At 41.8% G+C, this 27,839-nt stretch overlaps 1 protein-coding gene and 1 long non-coding RNA gene across 3 annotated transcripts in view; one reads left to right on the forward strand and one right to left on the reverse strand.

The window, feature by feature from the left end:
* Nucleotides 1-27,839, forward strand: part of aff2 (AF4/FMR2 family, member 2) — a 202,730-nt gene that overhangs the window by 147,944 nt on the left and 26,947 nt on the right. For both annotated transcript variants that reach the window (XM_075480879.1, XM_075480880.1), the window contains exons 11-17: nucleotides 17,637-17,754; nucleotides 18,557-18,662; nucleotides 18,754-18,904; nucleotides 18,991-19,206; nucleotides 22,427-22,631; nucleotides 26,606-27,601; nucleotides 27,717-27,832. In XM_075480879.1, coding sequence (XP_075336994.1) covers nucleotides 17,637-17,754; nucleotides 18,557-18,662; nucleotides 18,754-18,904; nucleotides 18,991-19,206; nucleotides 22,427-22,631; nucleotides 26,606-27,601; nucleotides 27,717-27,832 — 1,908 coding nt within the window. The remainder of the gene's footprint in view (nucleotides 1-17,636; nucleotides 17,755-18,556; nucleotides 18,663-18,753; nucleotides 18,905-18,990; nucleotides 19,207-22,426; nucleotides 22,632-26,605; nucleotides 27,602-27,716; nucleotides 27,833-27,839) is intronic.
* Nucleotides 5,233-6,179, reverse strand: LOC142397488 (uncharacterized). The gene is made up of 3 exons (XR_012772713.1): nucleotides 5,559-6,179; nucleotides 5,387-5,439; nucleotides 5,233-5,281 (listed from the first exon to the last, which is right to left on the reverse strand). It is a non-coding gene; the product is annotated as an uncharacterized LOC142397488 (long non-coding RNA).

Genomic DNA, 27,839 nt, shown 5'->3' on the forward strand with positions numbered 1-27,839 from the left:
AATAGTTCTCCAGGCTTCTTGAAGGACATCCCAAAGCTCTTCTTTGGATGTCGGCTGCCTTTTGTTCCGTTCTCTGTCAGGATGATCCCACACTGCTTCAGTAATGTTGAGGTCTGGGCTCTGGGGAGGATCCATCCCTCCATAAGACCTGTTGCCACTGATCTGATGGATCAACTGAAGGTCCACATGAACTCTCAGGTCCTGTGTCAGGTCTTTGCTGGATGTTTTTCCTGTTTCTTAAGGAAATTATTTTCAGATACTGTTCATCTGTTTCCGCAATTTCTCAAGGACCTGCTGCGAGAAGTTTTCAGCTAATAGCTCTTTGGGATTCACCTTGTTGGTGCACAAATACGACTTTATGTCTGTCAAACTGTGTTATCTTTGGCATTCTTTATAGATCCAACTAAAGAAATGGGAACTAATCACAACTCAGTGTTAAGGGGGCTTAACAAACAATCGAACCAAAAACACATTCCTCAGACTGAAAATGAGGGAAAAAGCAGCCAATGTCCAAAGAAAAAAGCCCGGAGAACTATTGCTCAAGACCATTTAAAAGATTAAAAGAAGAGTCTTATTGCTTGAAAGTAAAATATCAAGAAATGAGGGGTGAATCAAGACTTTTGAATAGACTGTTGAACTGACAAGCTGATCAGAGATATTTCAGGCTAACAGCGCAGTGAAAACAAAGAAGAGAGCTGCAGCAGAGGCATCAGTGAAGGAGATCAGTGTGCTTTCATGACAATCAATACAAGCAGTTGGTAGACAAGGAATTCACTTAATTTGTGATCGAACCTGCAAAGTCTCAATCAAACAAAGAGCTCCTTACACCCTACCTTAAAGGGATAGTTCGCCTCTTTTGACATGAAACTGTATGACATGCCATACTAGCAATACCCTGTGAGCCGAGTTCCGGCCTCGTTTTGGTGTTGACGAAACTAGTCCGGCTAGTTGGCTGGGGTTACAAAAATAAAGCGTTTTGCTTCTCAAAACAATATGCGTTCAGAAGAGTAATATATTTGCATCACAAAATCATTGTCCAAGAAAAAGTCAGACCTCACAATCGCTTGGCGCTATTTTCTCTCCCTTCGTATCACTGCGCGCTGCCGCGCCTGTTTCACGTTGTTTACTGCACTTCGGTCTGCACGGTCTACATCTTGAAACAGGCGCGGCTGTCGGCAGCGTGCAGTGATACGAAGGGATCACTAGTATGGGATGTCATACAGCTTCATGTCAAAAGAGGCGAACTATCCCTTTAATGGATAATTGTACACACCTTGTAGGCACAGGCCCTGGGTCAGATGTGGTCAAGGGACCCCTGATTTGTGCTTGAATAATGACCCAAAGAGGGCAAAATGAGTCAATTAAACACCCAAGGACCACAAAAAGAAATGCAATGACCGAAACAAAGCTGAAAGCTAAATGCAGAACGCTCGCGATTTAGTTTGGTGAGAACCAAAATGCAGACTCACTGACAACAGGCAGGTGGAATCTGAGGAAACAGAGATCTGCTTAAATCTACAGGACAAACACAGACTCAGCACAGGCAGGGAACATAAACGTCCAGAGGAGAAATCCAAAATGACTGGTGACGCAGGAAACAAAGCTCAAACTAGACTGGAATAAATTACAAGAATCTGGCATCGTATACGAGTGAGGATTATCACATAATGCCGCAACTGAAATGGTATAAAAAAAAAAGAATGAGAAGCAAAGCTAAACATACGGCAGTGCACGAGAGATATAGATTTTTAAAGAATAAAATACTGACTGAACAGAAAACGTGAGCTTTAGAAAAAACAATGGAAGGAAACCCAGAGTAGACTGAGCAAAACCGGGACGACTTGACAAGAACTAAGATCAGAAACCTTAGGCCATGACAAAAACAACTACACAGACACACCACACAACCTAAATGATATACCAAAGGGCCTCAAAGATTAAATGACTTTAAACAAATGCAAAGCAACCATTAAGACTGACAAAACAGCTACAAAAAATTAATCTTCACGATCTGCAGTTTGAGACTGACTCCAAGCAGCATTGTGTGGTTTGTGGTTGTCTTGTGTTTCTTTGCAGTGTGGGAGACTTGCTCTTCTGTTGCAGGAGTGTGTGTGTGTGTGTGTGTGGGGGGGGGGGGGGGGGCTTTCACAAATTTGTGCCCAGAAGAACAAGTGTTTACTTGTCCATCGGACATAAATAATGTTTTTTTTTATTTTAAGAGTTTTTCTGAGAACTCACAAAATGTTCCACCGAGTTTCTTTTCAAGGTAACCGAGTGATGGTTTATATTTATAGGTTACAGTTTTTATTTCTTTCACAAAGAGCCATGTTGTTACTGCAGAGGGAAAGTAAAGACATATAGTAGAGCAGTTTACTAAATCAGTTCATTAAATGTTTTTTTTTTTTTTAACTATTTGGGAGCCATTAAATGTTTCAAAGTTCAAACATTTGAAAACTTTCAGCTGTCGGAGTTAGAAATCTACCCGAAGGCCATTACTCTTTAACTGATAACACGACTGAACTCAGCACTTTCAATGTCAGACGCCTCCCTGGTGGAATGCAAAAACCCATTATTCCCTCACAACCATGACTACTGACAGATCTGTAAACTCACTGTATGCAGAAGCGTGGCTTTGCAGCCCTTCGGAATGTGTCTGTCATGTGGATCTTCTGAGGCCCACTGGACATATCAACAACAGATCATTTTGTCAAGGCTGTTGTAAGGCTTTCATTTCCTCTGTTGTGCTTGTGATTTTATCACACGGATAAACAGAGCGACACCAAAGCTTCAGCTGGAGCCTGAGGATCTGACAAGGGCTACTGTGTAAGTCTCGTCTGAGTTACTTATACAACGTTGACGCAGGCTCACACAGGAAAAAAAATACAGTGAAGGCTCTGTGGCCTTAATAAGCAGCACAGATTTGATGTTTGAGATATAGAAAAAGAACACGGCAGCTGGAAAACAGTGGAGGGAAGATTGTCTGTAATGTAGTTTCAAGGTTGTTAAAGGGGAATTTGTTGTACTTTAGAGCATGTATGTGGGTGTCTGAAGTCAGAACCGACTGAAAAACTCCAGCGTGGCATTTTATTTGGTTTGAAACCCTCTCATTCAGTGAGCGGTTCAGATTTCTATGTCACGTCTCCAGGTCAGAGTGGTGATGGCCAGCCTCCTCGTGTTTTTCTCTTCCTAACTTTGAGTTAAAATCGCACTGCATTCGCTGTACCTCGGAATTGGAAAACTCAAACTTTATTTCTCTTGTATTTTGCTTTTGCTATTCTCAGCAAATTTTCACAAGCTAGTTCATAAACTTTAGGGGAAAAAAGAGCTAATAAATGGTCTATCTGTACTTCGTGGAATGTTGAATATCTCAGCGAGGAAATCAAACTCGTTCTTGTCGTTCTTGAATTTTTCTTTCACATTCCAAAGTTAGAAATTCCAATTTTCAATTTGTCATCAAATCCACTGCCCTCCGCCATTAGAAAAACAAACTTTTATTAAAAGGAGCTCATATGAGCAACAGTTGAATAGTGCATTTGTGTTTGATGTGTTGTTTTCCCAACCTGGGCCAGTTAAAGCAATACTATGTAACATTTCTACCTTAAAATAACAGCTTGAAAAAAATTGTGCGGCTAGAATGAGTTTTAATATTACGATTGGCCTGTCTCCTATGCCCTTCGGGGGTCTGAGTTGGAAAAACTGCGCTATGTAACTTTGCTGGACCGGCCCGGGAGCGGCCCGGGAGCGGCCCGGGAGCGGCCCGGTAGCTGAGCGGAAGTACTTCGACTTGCTTTCTGGCACACCTACCGCAAAAACAAATAGACCCCTCTCACGCTCCCAGGTACATTTGATTACTCTTACCTTCTCGGTCGACATAGCTTGCACCTTCTGACTCCTCGCCGGTTCGTCAACAAATGTGAAAGCGAAAGGGTGTTGTATTTACGACAGTGTAACCGTACATTACCTCCAAGCCTGTAGGGGGAGCTCCATAGTGGGCTTTTTGAGAAGTTACATTGTATCGCTTTAAGGACAAGACTCACAACATGACTGCAATGAAAGGAGAATAAAATTACCAGTCAAGTATTTCCCCCCTAATTTTATGGGTGGCAGTCTGCGCTGTGTGTGCTACTGTGAGCTCTCGTGTGCTTTATTGTGTGCAAGCATGGAACCTTGGAGCTTGCACTGCACGAAAAGAGGGATTTGTGTCACTGTGGACGGCAGTGAACTTCCGCGAATTTGCCTAATTTTCGGACGCACCTGGGCGCTTGCAGGCAGACAAACTTTAAGTTTGTTGAGCGAGAAAATCGTCGGAAACGAACCCGACTCGCGGCGGGCTCTCACAGCGGGGTGCTAATGGCCCAGCGATTAGCACCCCGCTGTGAGAGTGCCTGGACCTCTCACTGGCCTCGCTGGTATTGGACGAAAAAGGCACGTGATTACATAAAAAAGCTCCTGTAAAGCTGTCCGCCCATTGGCCAATAAGGTTAATATATGCATACTTTATATGGGCATATCACTCAGCAATTATGATTAATAATTGTGATTATGATTACTAATATTCCTGGGATGTTTGTGTACTTCATATATTCACGTCATTCTTATAAGCTGCACTATGACTAGGCTAATGCAGGCATGAATGACGTGAATCTATTGAGAATGAAAAAGGAAACTTTTTTTTTTTTTTTTAAAGCGCTTTTATTGCCACACCACACAATGTACATAGCTTACATTGTAATAAGAACCATGTTGATAATAAAGAATTGAAAACTATATACAAACACTGCTGTAGCCTACAATATACACAATAAGCCTAAACGCCGCCGTTTGGAATCCCCATTCTTCGCATTACTCCGGTCCCTGCAGGGTCTGCAGGAGTTGTCAGACGTCCTCATCCTGGATCAGAAGCTGGCTTCTGGGAGCTGTTGGAATAACCAATAAATAATCCATGCACAGCATATAGACAACTTGTCAATAAAGTAACGAAAGTCATATTGACAGCGTATATGTTCTTACTCTCTTTCACTCTTCTGTGGTGAGACTGTGAGTATTTCGGGTTGGCTTCAAGACGCGCCTGTAGCACAGCACACAGGTCCGTCAGCTAAAAAAACAAACAAGAGGAATGAATAAAATGACCAGTGCTTAAAAGTGTCAGTGCCAGAGCCGTGGTAAAAGTCAGCACCGCTCACCCTCGATAGTGTCCCCGTCTGCCTCTCTGAAGTTCGGACTGTTTGACACCGCCTCCTTCAAGCGACTCGTTACATCCATATTGTGAGGTGACAGTAGCCTGTAAAAACAACAGGCCTATGGTTAATAAAAAAAACTGCATTAACGTAACGTAACATCGGGTCCAACTCAACTAGATATTGGGAGAACATTCACTTATTCTTACCCTTGACCTGGATTATAATGCCACGGTGAGTTATGCAGGCGGCGAACTGCTTCCTATAAATTGAAAACACGAAATTCATTTTTTTAAATAAAGCAACTCACACTGGTTTTCACGTGATGGACACAATTAAGTTGAATTTAGCCTAAAGCCACAGTCAATAACCTACTCTTACCGCGGTTTTCGGATTCTGTATCCGCCTTCTCTTGGGGGTGCGCTCTTCAACTTCTCTGGAATGTAACTTCAGTCCGTTCTCGACGGCCATCTTGCCTCCAACCTAGCGAATCTCTGGTCGATTCCCTCCAGAACCCTCTCCACGACCGTATCCACAGTGCTGGCCACCATACGAGACATCCCGGTCATAGCATTCAACAGGACTTTCATTTTATCTGCCTGTAAGCAAGTGAGTAAGTAAGTTTAATACACAGCACATTTAAAATCAGCGAGAACTGTCCCAAGTGCTGTACAGTGTCAACAAGACTAAAATTAAACAATCAAATGGTCATGTGCAAGTAGAAAAAAACACACAAACCTGTAGACCCGCAGAGAGTTGCTGGGGAGTTGAAAGCTAGTCGTCTTCCAGCCACAAACCAGGGCAGTTTTCACAGTACGGGACTCTGTCTGCCTTTCTGCCGCCAGATCTGCTCCTTAAACTTTTTGTTTACACTGCACGACACAATGTTTCTCATACGTGATTGAACGAGAGCTTATGCGAGCCGTTAAGCTCCACCAATCATATGCGTATACGTCATTACACGGAATACTCGCGAGACAACCTCCCGTCCTTTTGCTATTTAATGTTGTCTGACCACAGCTGGCAATTTGCACTGTTTTGACACAAAAATGGGCTCTGCAAGGACAAAGAAAAGACCTCGGCGATATTGTGACCATTGTGACACCGAATTAAGCCATGCACAATAAAACACTAAGTGCACTACTGCACATTATGTATACAGGCCAGATTTCTATATTTTTATTTCTATATTTCTATTTTATTTAAGAAACCTTTTAGAATATTGCTGTTGCATGCTTATTTTATCTTTATCTTATCTTTATTATTATAAAGTGCGGGCAACAAAGAAAATAATTTCATTGTTCAGGGAAACACGTTTCTAACTGCACACATGACAATAAACCTTTGAATCCTTGAATCCTTGAATTTTGCCCACAAAAAGCGGTTACAAAAGAGGTGTTTGGGAGAAAAAAAACAGATATGCATCACCTGTCACCAGCAGACAGCGTGCACCTCTTCTTTTTCAAGACAACACAGCAACAAACTTGGCTGGAGTTGGAGGTGATAGTGAACGTGTAGAAACAGGCCTGCCCACCCCCCACCTCACCTCACCCCACCCCACTTGAAAATGACTGTAGCAGCTCCTGACCTGATCACTGGCATTTACATATTAAAGGCTCTCCTAAGTAGGGGAGGGGAGGGGGGCATGGGGGAGCAGTTGCCAGGTCAATTTGCGACAATTTGGGCCAAGTTTTCACTTTTACCACCGCAAATGCAGGGGCTCAACGTATGCGGACATGTAAGGGGCCACATACATCCGCAAATCCCTCTTTTCATGCAGTGTTGCACACAGGGATAGAGTGGAGTCCCGTTGCTCGGGCAACGCCTTGAAATCAACTGAAATGGTGTCGAAAATCTTTGGTTTAAAGGGAAGCGTTGCACTTTAACATTTTAATATTTTGACCAAAGCATGACAGAAATTCATGAAGACCTCAGGAAACTGTGTCAGCTTTAATAGAACATGTCTCCTTTTATGTTTTTTTTAGGGCTGGGACTTTAGCGCGTTAATTTCGATTAATTAACTACACACATATTAGCGCGTTAAAAAAAATAACGCATTTTAATCGCACACTATAATTTTTTTTTTTTTTTTTTTTTTTTTTTTAAATACAGACGGATGGACGCAAGTCAAGCAAGACTGATCGCACCCACTCAGAAATTTACTGATGATGAGGGCTGACGAGGGGCTCGTTGTGTAGCCAATATTTCATGCGGCATTAAATTTCATCTGGGCGGAATGAAAGAAAGATATGTCTGGAGAGAGCTTTTGTGTGTGCGCGAGTACTTCCGGTGAAAACTTCCGGTGATTTGACAGCTAGGGCGCCAGGTTAGGGCCAGTGGCCGTAAACAAAGGTTATAGCCGAGAAGAAAGATGATAATATAACGTAGCTAAAAAGACTAGCTTTCTTCAGTAGCCTAATGCTTACCGATTTAGCAAGCCTAGCAGCCTCGTTGCTAATGCTAGCCGCTGTAATGTTACCAACCATACCCGACGTCAAGGAGTTGGCTGAGCAGGTTATGGAGGTGCTGGCAGAGTTAACTTCATAATGGGTGAGTGCAGGTTTCATTCACTTGTTTTCATTCTTTCACAGGATTGATTCACTTCATTGGTTTATCCGATTGCTGGCCGCCGAGCCATTATGTGTCTCGGAACATGTAGCAGCTAGCGTGGAAGCTAACGGGGGCCCAACGCAGCTTAACATCCAAGATTCTATATACTGTGTTTTCATGCATGCTACATTCAGATTTCAAATAGGGATATGTTCTGTGTTTGTTGAAATATTGTTGAAAATGTTAATTTTCTAAAGGATAAAGTGAATGCGATTAAAATGCGATTAATTTCGATTAATTAATTTCAAAGCCTGTAGTTAACGCGATTAAAAATTTTAATCGAGTCACAGCCCTAGTTTTTTTCTTTACTTAGTGATTTATGTTCCGCTTTACTTAGTAAATATGATCATAGGAAACACACCGTATGAAGAATATGCGGTCGATTGTTGTGAAATAAGAAGAGCATATGGACATTTTAAAGGAGGACACCTGGATAAAAGACACATTTAAACAGATGACGGTAAATATCCCATCAAATCGTCAATTCAGACATATAAACTCACTCTTGGATGAAGTTTGTATGTCTCCACTTCAGCTGAACGTTGTAGAAATGTATTCGAAATGTCCTGCTAAAAGCTGTTCTGTTAGTCCTCGCCAGCTGGCGTTGCATTTTAATTTGGCACCAACTCCAGCATCAAATTACTTTTGACGGCTGATGGCTGACCCCTGAGAACGGCGAAGGAAAGGGAGCCAGCCAGATGTAATGCTCTCCTACACGTATCTCCCTTTATTGTGTTGCTCCAACACAGACTGTTTATGCTGCCAGAATAAAACAGACCTGAGAGCACTCAACTGAAAATCCCATTGAGAGTGAAAGACACACGCTTTCCTTTGACTTTCACTTTGTGCTTTTTACACAAAAATACAAACATGTCAGTGGGGGGAATATAAACTCTTCCCCTTCCTTCCAGTCAGTTTTATCTTTTGGCGAGTGAATGGTTGATATGTAACGGCATGAAGACGACCATGAAATGTATTCAATGTCCCTTTCACGTTTTTTTTTTTTTTTTTTTTTTTTGCACAGCCTGTTTGAAAGTTTCTCTTGAAGCACAAAAAATACATTTCATCTAGTAAACATCCATAAAAAAATTATTTTTTTAAAAAACACGTGAAAAAATTTGATGCAGGCGGACTTAAGTCATTCATCCCTCTGTGAGCTGCTTCAGGATGTTGTGAGACTAATATGTGACATTTAGCTGAGTCAGGTTCCAAGTCGGGGATTGCTCATCTTCCTTTAGACAAAGCAAGGAATAAGCCTGTTAAAATTACTGTCTGACTTCTGTTCAGAATACACCAAATGCTTTGAAAAATAGCTCTGTTTCTCACTTTCTCACCTTTCAAATACAGTCATTTAGAGTCTCTTAGTGGGTTTTTGCCTCTGTGGCTTTCTTCGTTTCTTCTTTTTTTTTCCCGGGTCTTTGAGGGTCTTTTTTTTTTTTGTCTGTTCAAGGGATTATTTTGAGACTATTTATGATTATTTTGAGTCTCTTTTTTTTCTGTGTTGTTAGTAAGTGTCTCAGTGGCTGTTTAAATCTTGCGGTGCATCTTTGTAGTTGTTTTTGATTCTTTATTGTTGTTTGTGTGCATTTAGGTCATTTTGTGGGCCTTGTGACTGTTTTGACTGTTTGTGGTTGTTTTACCTCTTTGTAGTTGTTTCTTATTCTTTATTGTTGTTTTGTGTGTATTTGAGGTCATTTTGTGAGCCTTGTGGTTGTTTTTACTGTTTGTGGTTGTTTTGACTGTTTGTGGTTGCTTTGTGTCCTTGTGCGTGTGTGTGACTGTTGCTGTTTTGTGGGACTTTGTGGTACTCGTGCCTGTCTTTGTGGTTGAATTGGCTCTATATGAACGAATTGGATTATTTTATGAATTATGATTATTATTAATTAATTGAATTCCAATTGGCTTGAATTGGACTTACTATCTAAGTGCCTTGAGATGACATTTGTTGTATTTGGCGCTATATAAATAAAAATGAATTGAATTCAATTGCATTTCTCGGTGGTTGTTTTGAATCTGTGGTTATTTTGTGTCTCTTTGGGAAAATCATTAAAACTCCAAACTAACGTATCTATGCACTGTCTCCTTCACTAAATTTCACACAATAACCCAATTCTACGTGATCTCCTTTTGATAACTAATTCAACAACTGATATAATATTTCTTCTTTTCCATTCACTGAGCCATGAAACTGTAGAGCCTCCTCGGGAATGCTCACCTCCTTCTTTGAAAACCTCTGCTTTAGATTAAAGCATCCTTTAAATTTAATTGAAAAAGGAAGACACTGTTTTTCTGTGATAAACTGTAGACATTCTGCACATCCACTCAGAACCAATGGGGATTAAGTGGAGCAAAATCTCAGGTAATCATTATTGCTCAATAAGGATATGTTCTAGTTTTTTGTTATGTATAGAAAACTGCTTGCACTCACTACCTCCCATGGTATGTTCTAAGGTCTTGTGTTCTGTCCTACTTCAGTCTTTTCTGTAAAGTTTGAGGATTGAATTGAAGGTTGAATTTCACTTGCGACTTTGATAGACAGATGCCTCATCCAATCACCTGCTAAGTCTGAAACGGCCTTCTCTTTTCTAAACAGTTTCTACAGAGGATCTTATACACTGTATATGCTGTCTAAACATTTCTTAGCCATTGATATTTACAATGTTAACATTTCTAGGACCACAAAAAAGCCAACGCCACCTCCATCTCCTCACATTGGGCTGTGTGTGATCTTTTCATGAACCTAACCAAGTTGTTTTGCTGCCTTAACCTGACCAAACAGTAAGTCAAAGCAAAGTGCCGAAGAAAAGAGAGTAATAATGAAAGAAAGATGGTGGAAAGTTGACGAAGTATCAAAGAAGCAGACAATAACTGAGCTATTTCATCCACAGTTGCTAAAGTATTTGCTCATGCAGGATTATAGGTATTCAAGAAACCTAAAGCTGTATAACCACATGGGGAAAAAGATGTAAGTGACATTCCAAATCTGAAAAAGTCCAAACTATTCAAAGAAAAATCTGCTTGAAATTCGTTTTTTGAGGACTGGGGATTTTGTTCCTCGGCCTTATTTTCAAACATCGACCACTGCAGTTTTCATCAAAGCAAACACATCTGGAGTTACAGCAGTTGGAATCCTGATGGTACACTGTTATTTGCTGCTCACAACACAGATCTTGTCCATTCAAGTAGAGGTCCATTTCTGTGATGAGCAGTAATATACTGTAGGTGCGTCACAGTCTGGGTCTTTTAGATTTGAATCAATAAAACCAATAAGACTCCTCTGAAAGAGAGAGCTGCCGCTGACTCACATGCAGTACTTTTTAGTTAAACATCAAAAGAATCTTTACAGGCAAAAAGGGACGAGGCAGAAGTTCAGGATTATGTCTGCCATCACCATCAGCTGGCATCTCTGCCTCAGTCTTCCAGTAATTCTTGCATAACCAGGCTGTTTCCTGTAAAAAGTGAAACAGCGTCTGACAGTTTCATGTCATGTGTCACATTTGTGAGATTACATCCAGCTGCTTCAGTCTGACGGTTTGCAGCTGATGGACACAAGGCGAACTTCACAGTCACAGCACAACATAAATAGATAGTATTGCTGAGAAACAACCCTGTTGCCAGCCAATGACGTTTGTTTAACAAATGGTCAAACATATTCTATCATATGCAGGGGTGAAAGTAGTTTTCATTTCTTACCGGTGCTACAATGTCCGGTGTGTCACTCACTGTATTATTTTTTAACTCCGTTTTACCCGGGGGGGGGGGGTTGTTCAGAGGCGATTCACACCAATTTCATGACTTTTTAATATTCTTGTGGGCCTACCTAAGTGTTCTATGTGAAAAAATTACATTACAAAATATTTCAGTTTGTAAATATTTTACTGTGAGTACTTTATTTTCAGTACATTTGGAACTGGACTGAAAAATGCAAAATGATGGGAAAAAAACAAAAAAAATATTTAAAAAAAATCAAAGTAGGCCTAATTGTCTTCTTCAGGGTGCTGGTGAGCCATCAGGGAGTGAGAGGGCTCATATGAATACTTTTTAGGGTGTCAGGAAAACTCGTGCTTACTTTACAAAGCATGCTCACATTTAAATCACAAGCTTACGGTCCTGTAGCCCACTAAAGCGGACATAGGCCTACGCTCTATGCTCAGCTGTGCCCCCGTTACAAACAGCGTGAACAGCCTATTTGAAGAAGAGTAATTTATTATTTGTCTGAGTAGAAGACATGTCTCAGTATGCCACCCAATCACAAAAACATGCAGTTTTTGAAAAGCCGATTTAACATTTCGCTGACACAGTTTTAAAGACGAGAGTCGAGACGACTTCATTCACTAGAACTAACTGCGGAGCAAGCGCGGGCAGGAGATGGAAACAAACGGAACGCAAGCTCCAGAAAGGCACCAACAGAAAGACCAAAATATATGGGATATTTGCAGACGTTTTGAAAACTGATTACCATAGGCTACTGGATGGCTTTCCCATTAGTAAAATTTAGTACCATTATTTCCAAATATTTTTTGTTGGGGTCTGAATAGGGGTGGATTTGAAAGCGTAAGTCGATGCAATTGGAAGCTGGCGCACGCCGGAGATCCTTTGACTATTTAAGCAAGCCAAGCTGTTATCTTCATCGGAGCTGGTCAAAAATGACATATTGTGGGTAGCCTAGATATGTTTTCTTCTTAAAGGGCGAGCGTTACTGCATTTTTTGTATTTCTTTGGTGTGTTTTTTTTTTTTTTTTAATTCAGCATAATAAACCCTTATCAAATCTTACCGGTGCGCCGCACCGCCCCGAAATCTTTTACAGGAACGCAGCACCGCCTCGCACCGGCTTACTTTCAAGGCTGATCATATGGGACAAAGTTGAAACAAATCGTCATATTTTAGAGGTACTGCTGGGCAGCACCAGTTGCTTCTCTAAGATCATTGATGATGTCTTTCCTCCTTGGCACTGTGTTAACACACACCTGAAGGCTCCAGACCAGCAAACTGACTAAACTTTTGCTTTTATAGAGATGCTCACACCTACTGATGATCAATTAATCAGTCAAGATCATTTGAGTAGCGGCACTTGCCTGCTACCTTCACCCCCTAATTCCTCTAGAAAAGCAGTGAGATTTTTCACACTTCTTCTGCATTTCGGCTGAGTTTTTGTCCAGTAAATAACGGCACGTGTAACTTGTCTCGTCTTGTTTTTCACGACTGTGTGTGAACATTGTGATGAAGCAAAAAAAGAATCACCCTTCCCTGGACTCTGCAGTTCCCCCCACACCTCATTGGAGCATCTTAGTTTCTTTCAGCTCATTGATTTTGATTCAGTCTCACTGCACTCAGTGTTCCTTATTTCAGCCTCTGTAGCTGCTTTTTTTTAAGCTTAGACGTTCTGATACAGCCATAAGCTGCCTGCCCAGCACCAAAGTATTGGCAGGCAAAGTTATCTGGAGGAGAAACAGGATCAACTAGCAACTAAAGAGCCAAATGTTTATAAAGGAGTTGATGGAGACTAAAAGGAGATACAGGACTGATTATTGAATGCATTGAATGAACGAGTGAATTCTGACAATAGGCAACGGTTCAACATGGCTTGTATCTGCTTATGCAATTATTACATGTTTATAGCTTATCTTGCAGCTATCAAGTACCCAGTGAAAAGTAATACTTTAAACTCAATATCTATTTAAACCCAAAGTATGAGACAGATTATTGCACCAACTACTTAATGTGGCAGATATTAGCTTCTCTTGTCTTCGCTGGCACTCCGGCTTGCCTTGGCCGCAGTGATATGCAGTGTATAAGGGCCGTTTTTGTCTAAACAGGCTTGGCCTCATCAATAAGTTTCCCCAGGGCAGAATGAAAGTAATCAAGTGGACCTTTTGGCAGCCCTGGCTTTAAACAGCATACACAGCACATGACTCTCACAGCACAGAGTTAATTTAGAAACAACGTGAATGTGAGAAATGCAGATTTTACCTCTCGAAAAAAAACATTTGAGTGTAATGAGGAAAAGAAAATAACCAGGAATCATTTCTTTGATTATGCTGATTCACCAGCTGGAAGACAGCGATGGAGACCAAAATAATAACCTAGAAATCAATTTTTCAGTCCCAGCTCGCATTGTTTTGTGAAATTACCCATCATACCAGCTTCCTTGTAGTAATTCAGAATAGTTTATGAAGCTTTTTTAATACGCCTCGCATAGACACGACTGTCAGGGGTGTACACACACACACAACCGTGTGTAAAAGGACTTTAACTTCACGTTTTGCTGTTATTGTTTCATCGGGGATGGTAACAGAGCAAACTGAGGAGAAAATTTAATTGGAATTGAAAGAAAGAGGGAATAGTAGGCTGAGAATAAATGAGTAATGATGGAAGAAAAACAAGACCGCAGTCATACAGTATCTGCCACTGCGTGTGTGTGTGTTGCCTGAGGAACAGTTGATGGATTTGCTGCTTGACTGCTCACACAGATTGGTGCCTGCTGTGATGGCAGCCTTGAACTGAAATTACGTGCACATTCACACAAAGAGAACTACACATAATTGCAATTTCTGCGTGCGCTAACACGTCTGTGTGTATTCTTAAGTTGGGACGAGTGAGTGTGATGCCTCCAGGAGGCCATTTAAAGCGCTGTGGAAGGATGAATGAGCACAAGGCCAGCCAAAGCACCAGAGAGGATGAGACAGTTGAAGAGGTTCAGAACACTGTGTTTATGTGTTTTATTATTAGCCATTTTACCAACGCTTTGGTCACGTGCTTCGCTTTTAGTAAATCAGCGACAAGGTGGTCAAATTCTGATTTTGATGATTCTTGATTATTTATTTTTGAAAATTGGAAAAAAGAGATTCACAACATAACCATAAATAAAATGTTCATTTTCTTTGTGAAGGAGTCTTTACAAACAATGACGTAAAGATGTCATTGAAGCGTGGAACCCATGGACATCGTTTAAACGTCGCTGTCAGGAATTTCAGTACATAGATGGTGGATTTACAACAGAATCTATTTATATTTGTCACAATTTGAGTTTAACTCAGGCTTGGATCCAAATGCGAGACTTATAGAGAGAGGCAAAGTAAGTGATACTAAAAAGAAACAGTTGGTTTAAACTAATTAGGATATTTGGCATCAGATCAGTATCATGATTAGTTAATTAGGCTTAATGCACCAAATGTTTTCAGTTGGTGAAAGGTCTACTGCGGGCAGTCCAGTCCAGCACCCAGATTCTTCTACAAAGCCATTGCATAGATTCAGTATGCGGTTAAGCATTGCCTTGCTGAAATATGCAGGGCCTTCTCTGAAAAGTAAGGTGGATGGGAGCATATGTTGCTCCAAAGCCTGTATATTACAGGGCAGTACTACAGAGCAGTTTTCCATTTTGCCTCAGTTCGCAAATGGCTTCGTGTTTGCATAACAGAGCTTTAACCTGCATTTGAGGATGGCACTGTGACCTGTGTTCACAGACAATGATTTCCGGAAGTGTTCCTGAGTCCATGCAGGGATTTCCAGGACAGAATCTTTAGTCTTTTTTTTAATGCAGTGCTGCCTGAGGGGCTCCAAGATCATGAACATTTTTCAGTTTTGATGATCAACCATGTCCCTTGCACACAGAGATGCGTCAGATTCTCTGAATGTTCCGATGATTTTATGTAAGGTAGATGATGGAATATTCAATGTCTTCATAATTTTATGTTGAGGAACTTTATTCTAACATTGCTCCACAATGTTTGAATGCATGTTTTTGCAGATTGCCAAACCTCTGCTCATCTTTACATCTGAGAGACTCTGTCTCTCTAAGGTGCTCTTTTTCATTCCCAATCATGTTACTGCCCCTTTTGCCAGTTCACCTAATTAGTTGCAACATGTTCCTCCAGCTGTTGCGTTTTTCTACCACTGACCCTTTTTTTTATTGACTGAGACATGTTGCTGTCATCACATTCGAGACGATCTCATATTTTTCATCAAACAGTAAAATGTCTCACTTTTTACAATGATCACAGGGTGTCCCAAGGGTGTTTTTTGGAATTGGGGCTGTATTTCTCTAGATATGTGCTGTACGATGTACATGCACGTGTGGCGGTTAGCACCGTCACCTCCCAGCATGAGGGTTCCAGGTTCAATTCCCAGCTAGGGCCTTTCTGTGTGGAGTTTGCATGTTCTCCCCATGTATGCGTGGGTTCTCTCCGGGTACTCCGGCTTCCTCCCACCGTCCAAAAACAAGGCATGTTTGATTCATTGGTGACTCAAAATTGTCCCTAGGAGTGAGTGTGAGCATGTGTCTTGTTTGTCCCTGAGTGGCCCTTTGATGGACTGGCGACCCATCCAAGGTGTACCCTGCCCCTCGCCCAATGACAGCTGGGATAGGCTCCAGCCCCCCCCCCCCCAGTGGATATAGAAAATGAATGAATGAATTTCTGTAGTTATACCAAGACTTTCTTCACTCTCTTAAATATTTGTTTGGATGAAACCACTTTTGAGAATTGTCCAATATGTCCAATCCAGCTCCTGATTGGAGGGTTGTACATAATAAGATGTACAATCTGTATAACTCTTCAGATATATTTGCAATGTCAATACTCTTAAATCTATCTTTAAGATCATACATCATGCAGTTCTACAATAATTAATATTCATGATGCAGCTGCACCTGTAACGTGTTTTGATGAACATGTAAAAGAACAAAAACTTTAATTTTTTGATTGATTAACATCATTTTACCTTTAACTTTTGTTTGCACTCAAGGACTGTACTCTATTAGTATTGCTCTCCAGCCAAAATGCACCATGTATATTTCATGCTTCTTGTTCAGCACTCCTCTCATCATTTTATGGGAATGGCAAACAAGCATCAAATATCAAAGCCAGATAACAAAATAGGAGCAGGAGAGAAAGCCATGACCCAGCGGGTGCCTTAGATAACCCTGACACTGATTGAGACTAACTGGCACGATGAGTCAGGAAAGACTGCAGGGCTTCATGTGACAGCAGCGGGGGGTGGGGGGTTGTTAACACAAAAGCCGGTCACATTCTAAGTTGTTCTTTTCTAGAAGCATCCGTGAGGCTGAAGATGAGGATTTCAGAAGGGTTTTAAAGCTTTCATAAAGAATGAGTATACACTACTACGGTGTAGTATATAAGAGCAGTTCCAAAATGACTTTCGCACTGAGGTAGTCCGAGTTCAGTTGCAGAGGGGATCATTCTCATTCTGGGATGATGTTCAATTTACTGTAGGCTTAAGGTTAGGGTTAGGGGGGGTATTTGAAAAAGGATTTTTCTTGCTATCAGTAAAAGAAAAGAAAACATGACAAAGTTGAGATGGGAGACTGTGACTCTTGTCCAAACTTTTAACCAGCAGTGAAATTTAAGAAAGAAGCGACTCTGAGAGCATGCGGGTACTTTTGCACTTTGTGTTGTTTCTTGAAAAGAACAGTGTTGTTTTTCGACCTGTTTACAGTTTACTTTTAGCGGTGGACTATTTTTAGGTTGACTTTCCCAGTCATGGATCTGTGGATTGATGAGGCGAGATAACGTAAACCATCATTAGCATAGATCCTTCCTCGTTTTTTTCGCTTCTGCCAGACGATGCTTGCAGGTGTTTTTTTTTTTTTTTTAAACGAGACACTCTGGGGACATCAATGTTTAGCCCCACAAAGTGTGAAACTTCACGGTGGAACTTTTTGGCACAATCCTATTAGTGGTGACAGTGTTCGCCAGTACGCTTCCTCAGCAGCGAGTGAGACTGTTTTGGTTTTGCTCCATTGTGACATGTTGATTTCCCTCCCCCACTGTCCCTTCTCTCATTTCTCTTTCCCTCTTTTTTTTTTTTTTTTTTTTTTTTTTTTTTGTTAGTGGTGCATCAGGGAGCAGCAGTGAATCAGAGAGCAGCTCGGAGTCTGACACCGACGAGTCAGAGAGCAGCTCCAGTGACAGCGAGTATAATCAGGCCTCCCGCACAAACACCCCTGAGGTACGATGGCATATATATGTGTATCTGTGTGTCCGTGTCTACATATTTCCAGCAAGTATGCGCACTTCTAGGGAAAATTTAGAAACAGGAGCCCCTGAAGCTGATGCGAAGGTGTGCAAAAAAACAATATTGTACAAGCAGAGTGCCTTCAGTCAGAGGCTTCTTCAGGAAGATCTTTCGTGCCCACTGCAATAGATTTACACTAAAACCTTTTTATCTATGACAATTATTGAAAATGTTTTGCTGCATTATCAATCATTTATTTCTATGTTGCAACAATATAATTAGTATATAAAGTCAGATGCTCCTTCACTGCCCCTTCATCCTCCCTCATTTGTCACTATTTACCTCAGCCTAAGCCTGACACCACATTTAAACGACCTCCTCCCACTGTTCCTCAGTGCTGCTCTGGAAGTCTTAAAACCCCAGCTGCAGATGAAGGAATTATGACACTAGTTATCACATTATTTTAATGGCTTAACGCTACCTGCTGTTATCGGCTTGCGCAGTCAACCGCACTGGAAGAAAGGGAGGGGAAAACGCAGATGTAAAGAAAGGAAAATGGTGACAGTGGAGCAGCTTCCAAATGTGAAAGAAGCAGCATACAGTATTTGAAACAATTCCACAAACCAGCCGCTTTCACATTTCACTGAAAATGGTTTTAGTGATTTTTGATTGAGTTTTTGACTCATCAAGCTTTTGTTAGGACGGTGCCTCTTTAGATAAAAACTTTAAGATGAAATGTAGGTGTTCCAGAGTGTATTCACTGAACAATAACAATGTTGCTGTTTTCCCTCTCTAGCCGGAGCCGCCCTCGAGTAACAAGTGGCAGCTGGACAGCTGGTTGAATAAAGTTCAAGCCCAGTCCAAACCCCTGGTTCCACCACAGCAAGAACATCATGGCGCAGGTTAGTGGGGATGCAAGATTAACGCCCCTGTGTACATCTGTAAACTACTAGATTAGAAAGACTTCTTCAGGTCAAATGATCTGCTGTTTAGGCTCCATCAGCCAGGATCCTCAGAGGTTCTCTCCAAGGAATGAAGCACCGGGAGTGGGAACAGCTGCTAAGAATAAGGCTTGCGGATCCAACAATGCATCTGCTCCAGCTGCGCCTGTGGTGGAGCACAAGGATACAAGGGCAACCTTCTGGTGGGTGCCACAAGTGTATTTGTTTAGAATATTGACAAAAATGTATCTTTAGCCAGAACTGCAAACCCTGCTTTTGCTCTGTGCAGCACGAGCAGGGAGAAGGCCAAAGGCAAGCTCAACCAGAAGGCCTCAGGGGAGGGCCAGAGGTCTAAGATAAGGCTGTCACCGGGCCTGTTGTCGGGGCAGGAAGTCACAACCCTGAGGAGGAACACCACCGGGAAGAAACAGCCCCGAAGGACAGAGAGGTCAAACAGTGTGGAGGATAATCAGAACCAGACGTGGAGCCGAGCCAACCAGCTCAGGTATATTTAGGATGAAGGATTATTTATGGATTAGTTAAAAAAGTAATTTGTTGTTGGACAAGTGAAAACAACAATGCAAACTCTCAGGTTTAACCAGCTGTCATGGTAACCGCTCTACATTCTTAAAAAAAACATGTTTTAAAAAGTTGGATCTTCTTGTCGGGCAAAACAAGTGCAGTCAATTCAGCCGACCCAACAGGAGAGCTTTGCAGGCGTTTTGTAACAAAGCAAAGAAATCATGGAACTTCGTCTCCATGATGATGATAGGTTTCTTCAGGATGATAATCCCCCATCAACAGTGAATCAGGGGCCACTGAATGGTTTAATGAATGAGAAAATGATTAGAATCATACACCATGGCCGATTTAGGCACCAAATCCAAACCATTGGACGATTTCAGCTCCACCATTTGGGACCAAACGAGGGGACTTCCAGAGATTTTCACAGTGATCTTGTTTCTTTAGTTCTTTCTTCAAACGCCGGCATACAAAGATATTTGAAAATTAAAAGCAGAAAGTCGGCAATTCTGAAAAGTGTTGTTTTTTTTTCATCAGTTCTGGCTTCTTAACAGTCGGGCGATTTTTGCCTACAACTCCTAAAAAAGTATACCCAAAGTAAATTAAAAAGCTGTTCTTGAACCACTTGGAGTAGAGGGCTGGTTGAGGTCTCTGTTGAAAGAGAACACTCTGGATTTCCCCCCACAACAGTCAGAATCTCTGTAAGTACTACTGTCACAGAGTAATGTGAGCTTGAATACAGTGAAAGAGATGGAATTTTATGTGTGCCTAATTTTTCTTCCCAAATATGTGTCTTAAAAGTGACTATTGCATAGGGCTGCGGACTGAAAAACGCAATGGGACTACAGCCTGAAGTCTTACCTAGTTCCATTCAAATTTGACTGTAATACAACAAAAAATGAGTATTTTGTACAGGCTTTTCTAAGGATAGGACCAGGCGTACCAAAGCTGTGCCAAAACTGTGCCATTTGGAGAACCTTGGGGAAAAAAGGCTGCCATTCCTGAACGCTTCAACACACAGTCATGATCTTGGGCTCTAATGAAAGGTTACACTTGGGACTGTCTTATCCCACATCCAGATCCTCTGTCAGTATTACTGACAAAGAGTAACAGAAGCACAAACACATTTAATCTGTAACCAGAGCTTTGTGCATACAATAAAAGTCCAAACAGATTCCAACAGATGGTTTAAATGCAATTACTTTGTGCAAGATGCATTCACAAAAGCAATGTCCATGAAGAGGTAGAAGAAAGTCTACTTCTGTGTTTTGTGCAAGACATTGAAGTATCTTATCAGGCCATCTGATAGGTCAACTCCCCCCATGTACCTAAAAGGGCAGTTGGAAAAACAAAAAAGAAAAATCGTATATGTCCAGCACACAAATTATTACATTTCAAAAGGCCGAATACTTCTCTGTTACATTTGCCACATATGGAAGAACAGACCACCCCTCAACCTGCATGTGTTGTTTTCAGAATTTCCTTTGCTATTCAATGCGCCACTTCAAATTAAAATCCGCCGCAACTGGTTCAAGCTGCACACATAAAATTAGGTGCAGATACTTTTGACGCATCAGTGAGTAATTGATTATTTTGCCCCAGCAGACGGGGTAAAAAGTCATCTACTGGAGCAAGTCAGATGTCATTCAGAAGTTTAAAAACCAGAGCTGCTTCGGTATCACGGTGGGGCTAATACATGCATGCTAACTGAAGTTATGACCAAGAATGTGCGGGAAAATATGCATCTGACGGAAATTCTGAAAGTTTGTCGCCGTAGACTTTGTGTCTTTGTGGGTGTAAGACTTTTTGTAGACTATTTTACTGGAGTACATTAACTGGACCCTTGCCAACGTAACAGGACCATTTTTGTTCGAGTTGTATCTTTTCTTAGAATACTGTGAGGCTTTATAGGTGACTTTAACACTTTTTTGTATTTGCCACTGGTTTTACATAAGTGTCGACTGTGTCCACAGTTCTGATTGTAATGGAATCGCAAGACCGTTAGCTTTCCAACGGTATATAACATATTTAGGTAGATATAAAGGCAGGCTGAGGAAAACCCCAGATTTGCCCTGAAGTATGCAACGTCCCGCCGGCGGGACATAAAAACGTTAAGGGGTTCAAAAAAACACAACGTGATGAAGGTGCACATTCAATGATTCAACTTCAGCTTCATGTTTTGAAGAGAATTACCATAAGTCAACATCATACATAAATATTAATAACTGTCTAGTATAAGTGACATGATACATGTTTGTGGTTGAACCGTTAGTCACTGTTAGCAATTTCACTGGCCTGCCAGACCTTACAACTTAACCCATCAGGCCTGATGCTTTCTTTTTAAAAAGCCTTTTGAAATATGAGGGTTTTCTGGAAATGTAACGCCTCTTATTTTTCAGTCTCTAAAGATACTTAGAACATGATAAGGCTGGAGCTCAGGAGGAAGAGCAGTAGGCCGTCAAATGAAAGGCGGGCTGTTCGATTCCCGGCCTCCCCGAACTGTTCGTCAAAGTGTCTTTTCGGCAAGACTCTGAGCCCCATGTTGCCATCGGTGTGTGAATGCGTGCGATAGAGGAAAATTAGCCCTGTGGGGCCTCTAACACTGCATGTGCTGTATGAGTGTGTGTAAATCTGGTTTGTAGTGCTGTGGCAACGTGGCAAACTAAACCTTCCACATTTGTTTTAATCATAAAGTACTGAATTCGTCCTTGACTTTATCAGAATATCTTTTTCACAGTTTTTTCTTGAACTGATGGTTGATCAGGTAACATATGTTGCATCAGGCCTGAGGGCTTTAATATTGGATCTCTGAGGTTCTTGGCAACAGGTCACTTAAGACTGTCACTTCCAGGTCTGTGGGGAAAAGAAAAATTCTGAATGAATAGAATTCATGTCAGCCTCCGCACTCAGCCTGACTTCAGGCTAATTAGAAAAAAAGCAATGACTCCCTCTGGCTTCTCCCCTCACTCGCCTCTTCTGAAGCTTCCCAAATCCAGACAAAATGAGCTGAATGCGTGCTGTTTTCAATTATTTCATGTGATCAAATGTTTTTTTGTTTTTTCTAAGGCAGTGAAGGAAAACACCTTCTGCTGTTAGTCAGTAGCTTGGTCTTCAGTGCCTTGCTCAAGGGTGAATCTAAGTCAGTCACTAAGAGTTATGATTCCTCTTTTAGTGAGTGTTCTCTTTTTTTTTTTTTCAACCAGCCCTGCAGCCAGAGAGAAGGACTTGTTGCCTCCCCCTTCCCTGGAGCATCAGAACCCCCCAAGACCGCGAAGTAAACCTCCCAGTGGGAAGACGGCTCCCAGGAAAGAGCCTCGCAGTGCTGCCAGCTCAAACACCACCACGGCCACTCCACCAGCAGCGCCGCAGCAAACGCCTGTGCCAGGACCTTCTGTCACTGTAAACCAGGTTAGATTTTAGGGGGGGACATGTACGTGTGCGTGTGTTTTGACGACTGGAATCTGGAACACAGCTCGGGACCAAGTCTGACACATATGTAACAGATTCTCCATCCATCCTGACATGCTCACTTTAGTTTACAGGCTTTAGATGACCTTTTCAAATTCCACACCTGTACAGCACGGATAGCAGTTCCACACTGACAGGTTTGAATTTTCTGTAAAAGAAATTAAAGGGAAGGAGAAAGAAAGAAAAGCACATGAAGTGGCTACAGCCAGACATACTGTGCACAGAAAAGTGTGCGACTGAAATGGAAACAGATTGTGTTTCTTTTTGCTTTTTAATTGCAAAGAGAAAGTAGACTTTTTACTCTTTTTACAGATTTATAGGAAACAGACCGAACAAAGACCGGAGACGTCTTAACCAGGCCCTACAATAAGAAGATTTAAACCCTAAACGTCGACACGTAAAAGAATCCACCGACTGCAGTAAAACCGTGTAAATTATACCCTCTTGTAAATTGAGAGAAACATGTCATGCGACGTTAGTTGACCAGTGAGGATCATATTTGTGCTCATATTTAGAGGGACAAAAGACGTCAGCATCAGTTTACACAACACATTTGGGGATTTTTTTATTTCTTAAATGAATTTTAGTAAATGCCATGTGACACTGGTGCTTCGCATCATTACATTCAGAAACTCGTCCGCTGAAACAAATGAAACATTTGTGCTGTAACCATTAGGCTTTACCTCCTCTACTAATTAAACATTTGCATAGTTTAGGCTTTAAAGACAAATACTAATACTTATGATAATGATAAGGGAAACTCACATGGGCTTTCATGTGACATGCACTATACTTATAGAAGTGTATAATGCTTTGCACTGAGCGGAAAGAACCTGCATCTGCAGAAATCCAGCAGGGTACAAATATACGATCTGTCACGTTTACACTGTAGATCTGATCTGTAATAGATGCTAATTGTGACATCATCCAGATACCATTTGGCCTTTAGAGTGTTTGAGTCTAAACTTTTGAGCCTACTCTGGATGCCTTTTCACCTCTAAACTTCTTTTCCCAAATCTTCCAGGTTTTTATCATGGGTTTGGGGTTTCTCACGGTCTAACCTTGTGATCCTGTCCACACACTGAAATGTCTCAAACCAGAGTCTGTTGGAGAGCCATTGTGTAATATTCCACCTATTTTCTGCCTCTGCGACAAATCAACTGTATCTCATATTCATTCCGGTGTCGTGTAGTCCCACTCTTGGTGGATTATACATTAAGAGGGATTACCTTTTTAAGTCTTTATAGTAACATTTTAGCTTAATATGCCTCTGAAGATTTTATGTTGCTTTAATTACTCGAATTCAAGTTGAATGTTTATTTCGGCAACCTGTGCTGTGATCCTCAGCACACCTCTGGTAGGATAGACAATGTTTTCAGTCAGAAAGACAAAGGAAAGCATTATCCAGCACTGTGAGGAAGTGTTATACAAGGGACAGGACCCTCTTTCTCTCCTTTTTTTGGAAAACAAAAACATTGTGTCATTAAATTTTTCTTACAATGGCTTTGCAGATGGCAGCAGGCATTGGAAAGATCCCAGAACTTGGCATCTTCACAGCGAGTGGGTTTTGTTCGAAACTGTGAACAATAGTGATGTTTATTTGTCACTGCATCCGCCTCTGTTGTCGCTCTCTGGTGTTGATGTTGAACAGAATCTCACTTCCCTTTGTGTTCGTTAGAAATAAATGATGATTGGGTCAGTTTTGTCTGGAGAGAAGTGAAGGCCAAAATGCAGCGTTGCAGCGATCCAACATGTATTTATACAGCGCCTAAAAAGGAAAATAAACTGAGTGAATTGGGGTGGGGGTGCAGCCAGCCGGCAAATGATCTTCACACAAGAAGAATTGTCAGGATGTTGAATTGATTTGACACAAAGTCAGTTTCTTAGTCAAAGAAAAAACAAAAAACATTCAGTTGATCATACTTACACCTATTATCATTGGGGGGGCTGGATAGTGTAGCGGTGAAGATTGCCACCTTTCAGGTGGGTGACCTGGGTTCATATCCCCTGCATGAAAGGTACTACCTACAGTCAGGGTCCTTAGGGAAGATCCCCTATACCCTACCTGCTTACCAGTGTAAGTCGCTTTGGATATAAGCATCTGCAAAATGCATAAACATTACATTCTACCATAATGATAAATAAAACGTGCCACAGCCAGCATTTAAATAGGAGAAGCATGAAAAGTACAAAACAACCAATTAGAGAAGTCCATTTCCCGAGATTGCACCTTTTCCATCTTTGAAGATGAAGATGTGCCATAAACCGTTAAACCTGAGGGGTGTACTGTGAAGCAGGATTAGTGGCTTAACGAAGTAAACCCTTCGTTCAGCTTCAGATTTTTAGTATCACGAAGCTGGTTCACGTCACACCAAGGTGTATCACCATGACAACCTATGCTGGTAGCCCAGCCTGCCTTGCTTTCAAGATAGGAGATCGACACAAAAAGTAGAATAACAGCGTTTAGGCATAGAGTCAAGACTGGCAGATGACGAGTGGTCGTCTACTAGTCAGAAGGTCAGTGGTTCGATCCCTGTGTCCACATGTGGAAGTGTTGTGGGGAATTAAACTTTGCACACATTCCTGTGTGTGACAGAGGACAGCACTGTGTGGTCTGTTACACTGTAAAGACAGAAGTGCTGTATGAGCGAATCTGATGCTTGTTTGCAACAAACATTATTTCTTAGATTTATTAAAATCACTGAACTGTAACAACTGTTCTCAAAACTGCACCAGTGTTCACATTCATATCCACATCCATCTTATTCTATGTTTAATCAAATCTAATCAAAATAATTGGGAAACTGCTAACTTTTTTCTTTTGCATTGTCGAGCCTGGATGACAGAAAATGGTCCAGACTTTGACAATGAGTGTTGCATCTGACAGAATAGGACTGAAACGTTCTCACGTGACTCAATCATACAACGGCAGCACATTCATCAAACACTCAAAATGACCACCGAGAGATTTAAAATAGCTACAAAGACACTTTAAATGGCTGCAAAAAGATTCAAAACGACCAAAATAAGACCCCCTAAAAATAGCCACATGGACAGAGAATAAACCCCACAAAGAATTAGAAAGAAGACCACCAAGACACCAGGGCCACAAAAGTGAACAAAAAAGCTCACCAAGAGACTCAAAACAACAGCTTTTTAATGCGTTGGAGACTTTTCTTTTAACATTCTTTAACTCTACTAATCTTAACCTTGAACTTGGGCTCTAAAGCTTTTATGTAAATAAGTCCTCGGCAAATTCACTTTTTTCATTTCATCTGCTTGAAGTAATGTCGGCTGTAGCTGCTGTGCCTTCATGTGCCTTTTTCCTCTTTCACAGAACTCCAACTCTCCAACATTAAACCCTACTTCTGCAAGAGCTGAGTGTCCACTCAGTGTCTGTCTTATTTTAAACTGAGCGACTGCATCTATGGCAGAAGTCAAAATAAGAAATGTGAGACGCAGCTTTTAATTTGCATGTGACAAACAGACAGCCTGCGCTCAACTGCGTGACTTGTGTGCGCTGAATACTATTGACATTCAAAATTAGACAGTCAAACATGTTTCATTTCACTTCACAGATTAACAGAACAAGCTGGCGACTTGTGCCGCATAATTTACATGATATTATCACATTCAGCGATACCCTGTGTAAGCTGTGCTTTTGATTCTAATGTCTGTCTGCAGCAGGTCTTTTTCTAAGGGTTTAGAAGTCCATCAGATCACTGGAGGGTGATAGCTGCCTTTTGATTAGTGCAGCTGTGTGCTGTTTTAAGTCAAAGGAAGTAAAGACAATACTGGCCATGTGTGAATTACATGTGCATATAAATGACTGTGAGTTAGTTCAAATTCTCCCCTCTATCTGCGCTTTTACTTTTTTATCATTGCTGTCATATATTCATTCATTTATATTTCAGGATAAGAGGAAACACAGAGGCCCGAGCACCAGGATCACACCAAAGTCCAGAGAATTCATCGAAACGGACACCTCCTCCTCCTCGTCAGAATGCCAGTCTGATACCGAGGAAGCCATCAAAATCCCAGCTCTGCCACCCCAGACGACACGCTCCGCGATTAACACCCAAACCCTGTCCAACACGCACATGCACGCGCCTCTTCTCCCATGCCTTGGCTCTGCTAGTGGTGCGGGGAGTCTGGAAACATTTGGAGGAACAGGACTTCGAGTCAAAGATGGTAGCAGCATGACCACGAACGGTAGCAGCAGTAGTAACAGTAGCAGCAGCGGTAGTAACGGCAGCAGTAGTAGCTGTAGCTCCCTAAGCATTAGCAACATAAGTTGTTCATTTGGAAATTCTGTTCCTGACCCTGGAGGGTCGGGTGGGCAGAGCAAGGACCTAGAGTCCATGTCACCACCCTCCACTGTGGGGCATGAGGCGCCTCTTTCCCCACTGAGGGAATACCAGGAGATCCAGAGTTTGTGGGTGAAAATTGACCTGACTTTGCTCAGCAGGGTGCCTGGCCAGGGTGTGGGGGACAGATCCAGGCTGGGAAATGCAGAAATGGACGGGGGTGAAGGGAGAGACAGAGGTGTGGCAGACAGAGAAAGGCAGAAGCTGGCGAAAGGGGAGAGACAACAGGAAGAAAATGAGCGATTAGTGCAGGACAGAGAGAGGCAAGGTGACAGAGACAGATTAACAGACAGAGAGAGGCAGACGGATAGAGAGGACAGGGAGAGATTTGGTTTTGTGGAAAGGGAGAGGGCAAGAGACAGAGAGAAGATTTGCCCAGGCCTGGGGGTCCTGGACAACCCACCTGTGCAAGAGCAAAGTCATCCCAGGCTGACTGGGAGGACGGAAAGAGGGGAGAATGGAGGTAAACACAGAAGGCAAGCAGCTGCAAACATGGTGGCTCCAACAGAAAAACACACCAGCAAGAGCAAGAGGAAACACAAGGTGGGAACCAGGATGTTCCTCCAAAGATTCTCCTCATATCAGTCCCGAAACCTTCTGTAATCTGTTCACATCACTCTCTTTTATCGCTTTGTTTTCTGTCCTCTATTATTCTCAGTCGGACCACGGAGAGTCATCAGTCAAGTGTAATAAGAAGCTGCGCCTGGACAAAGACCGTCTGCTCCTCCCACCCTGCATCTCCCCAATACACAACCACAAGAACAGCTCTACAGAGTGAGTA

Source organism: Odontesthes bonariensis, chromosome 13 (genome assembly GCF_027942865.1).
Source record: "Odontesthes bonariensis isolate fOdoBon6 chromosome 13, fOdoBon6.hap1, whole genome shotgun sequence".
In the NCBI taxonomy this organism is placed as follows: domain Eukaryota; kingdom Metazoa; phylum Chordata; class Actinopteri; order Atheriniformes; family Atherinopsidae; genus Odontesthes; species Odontesthes bonariensis.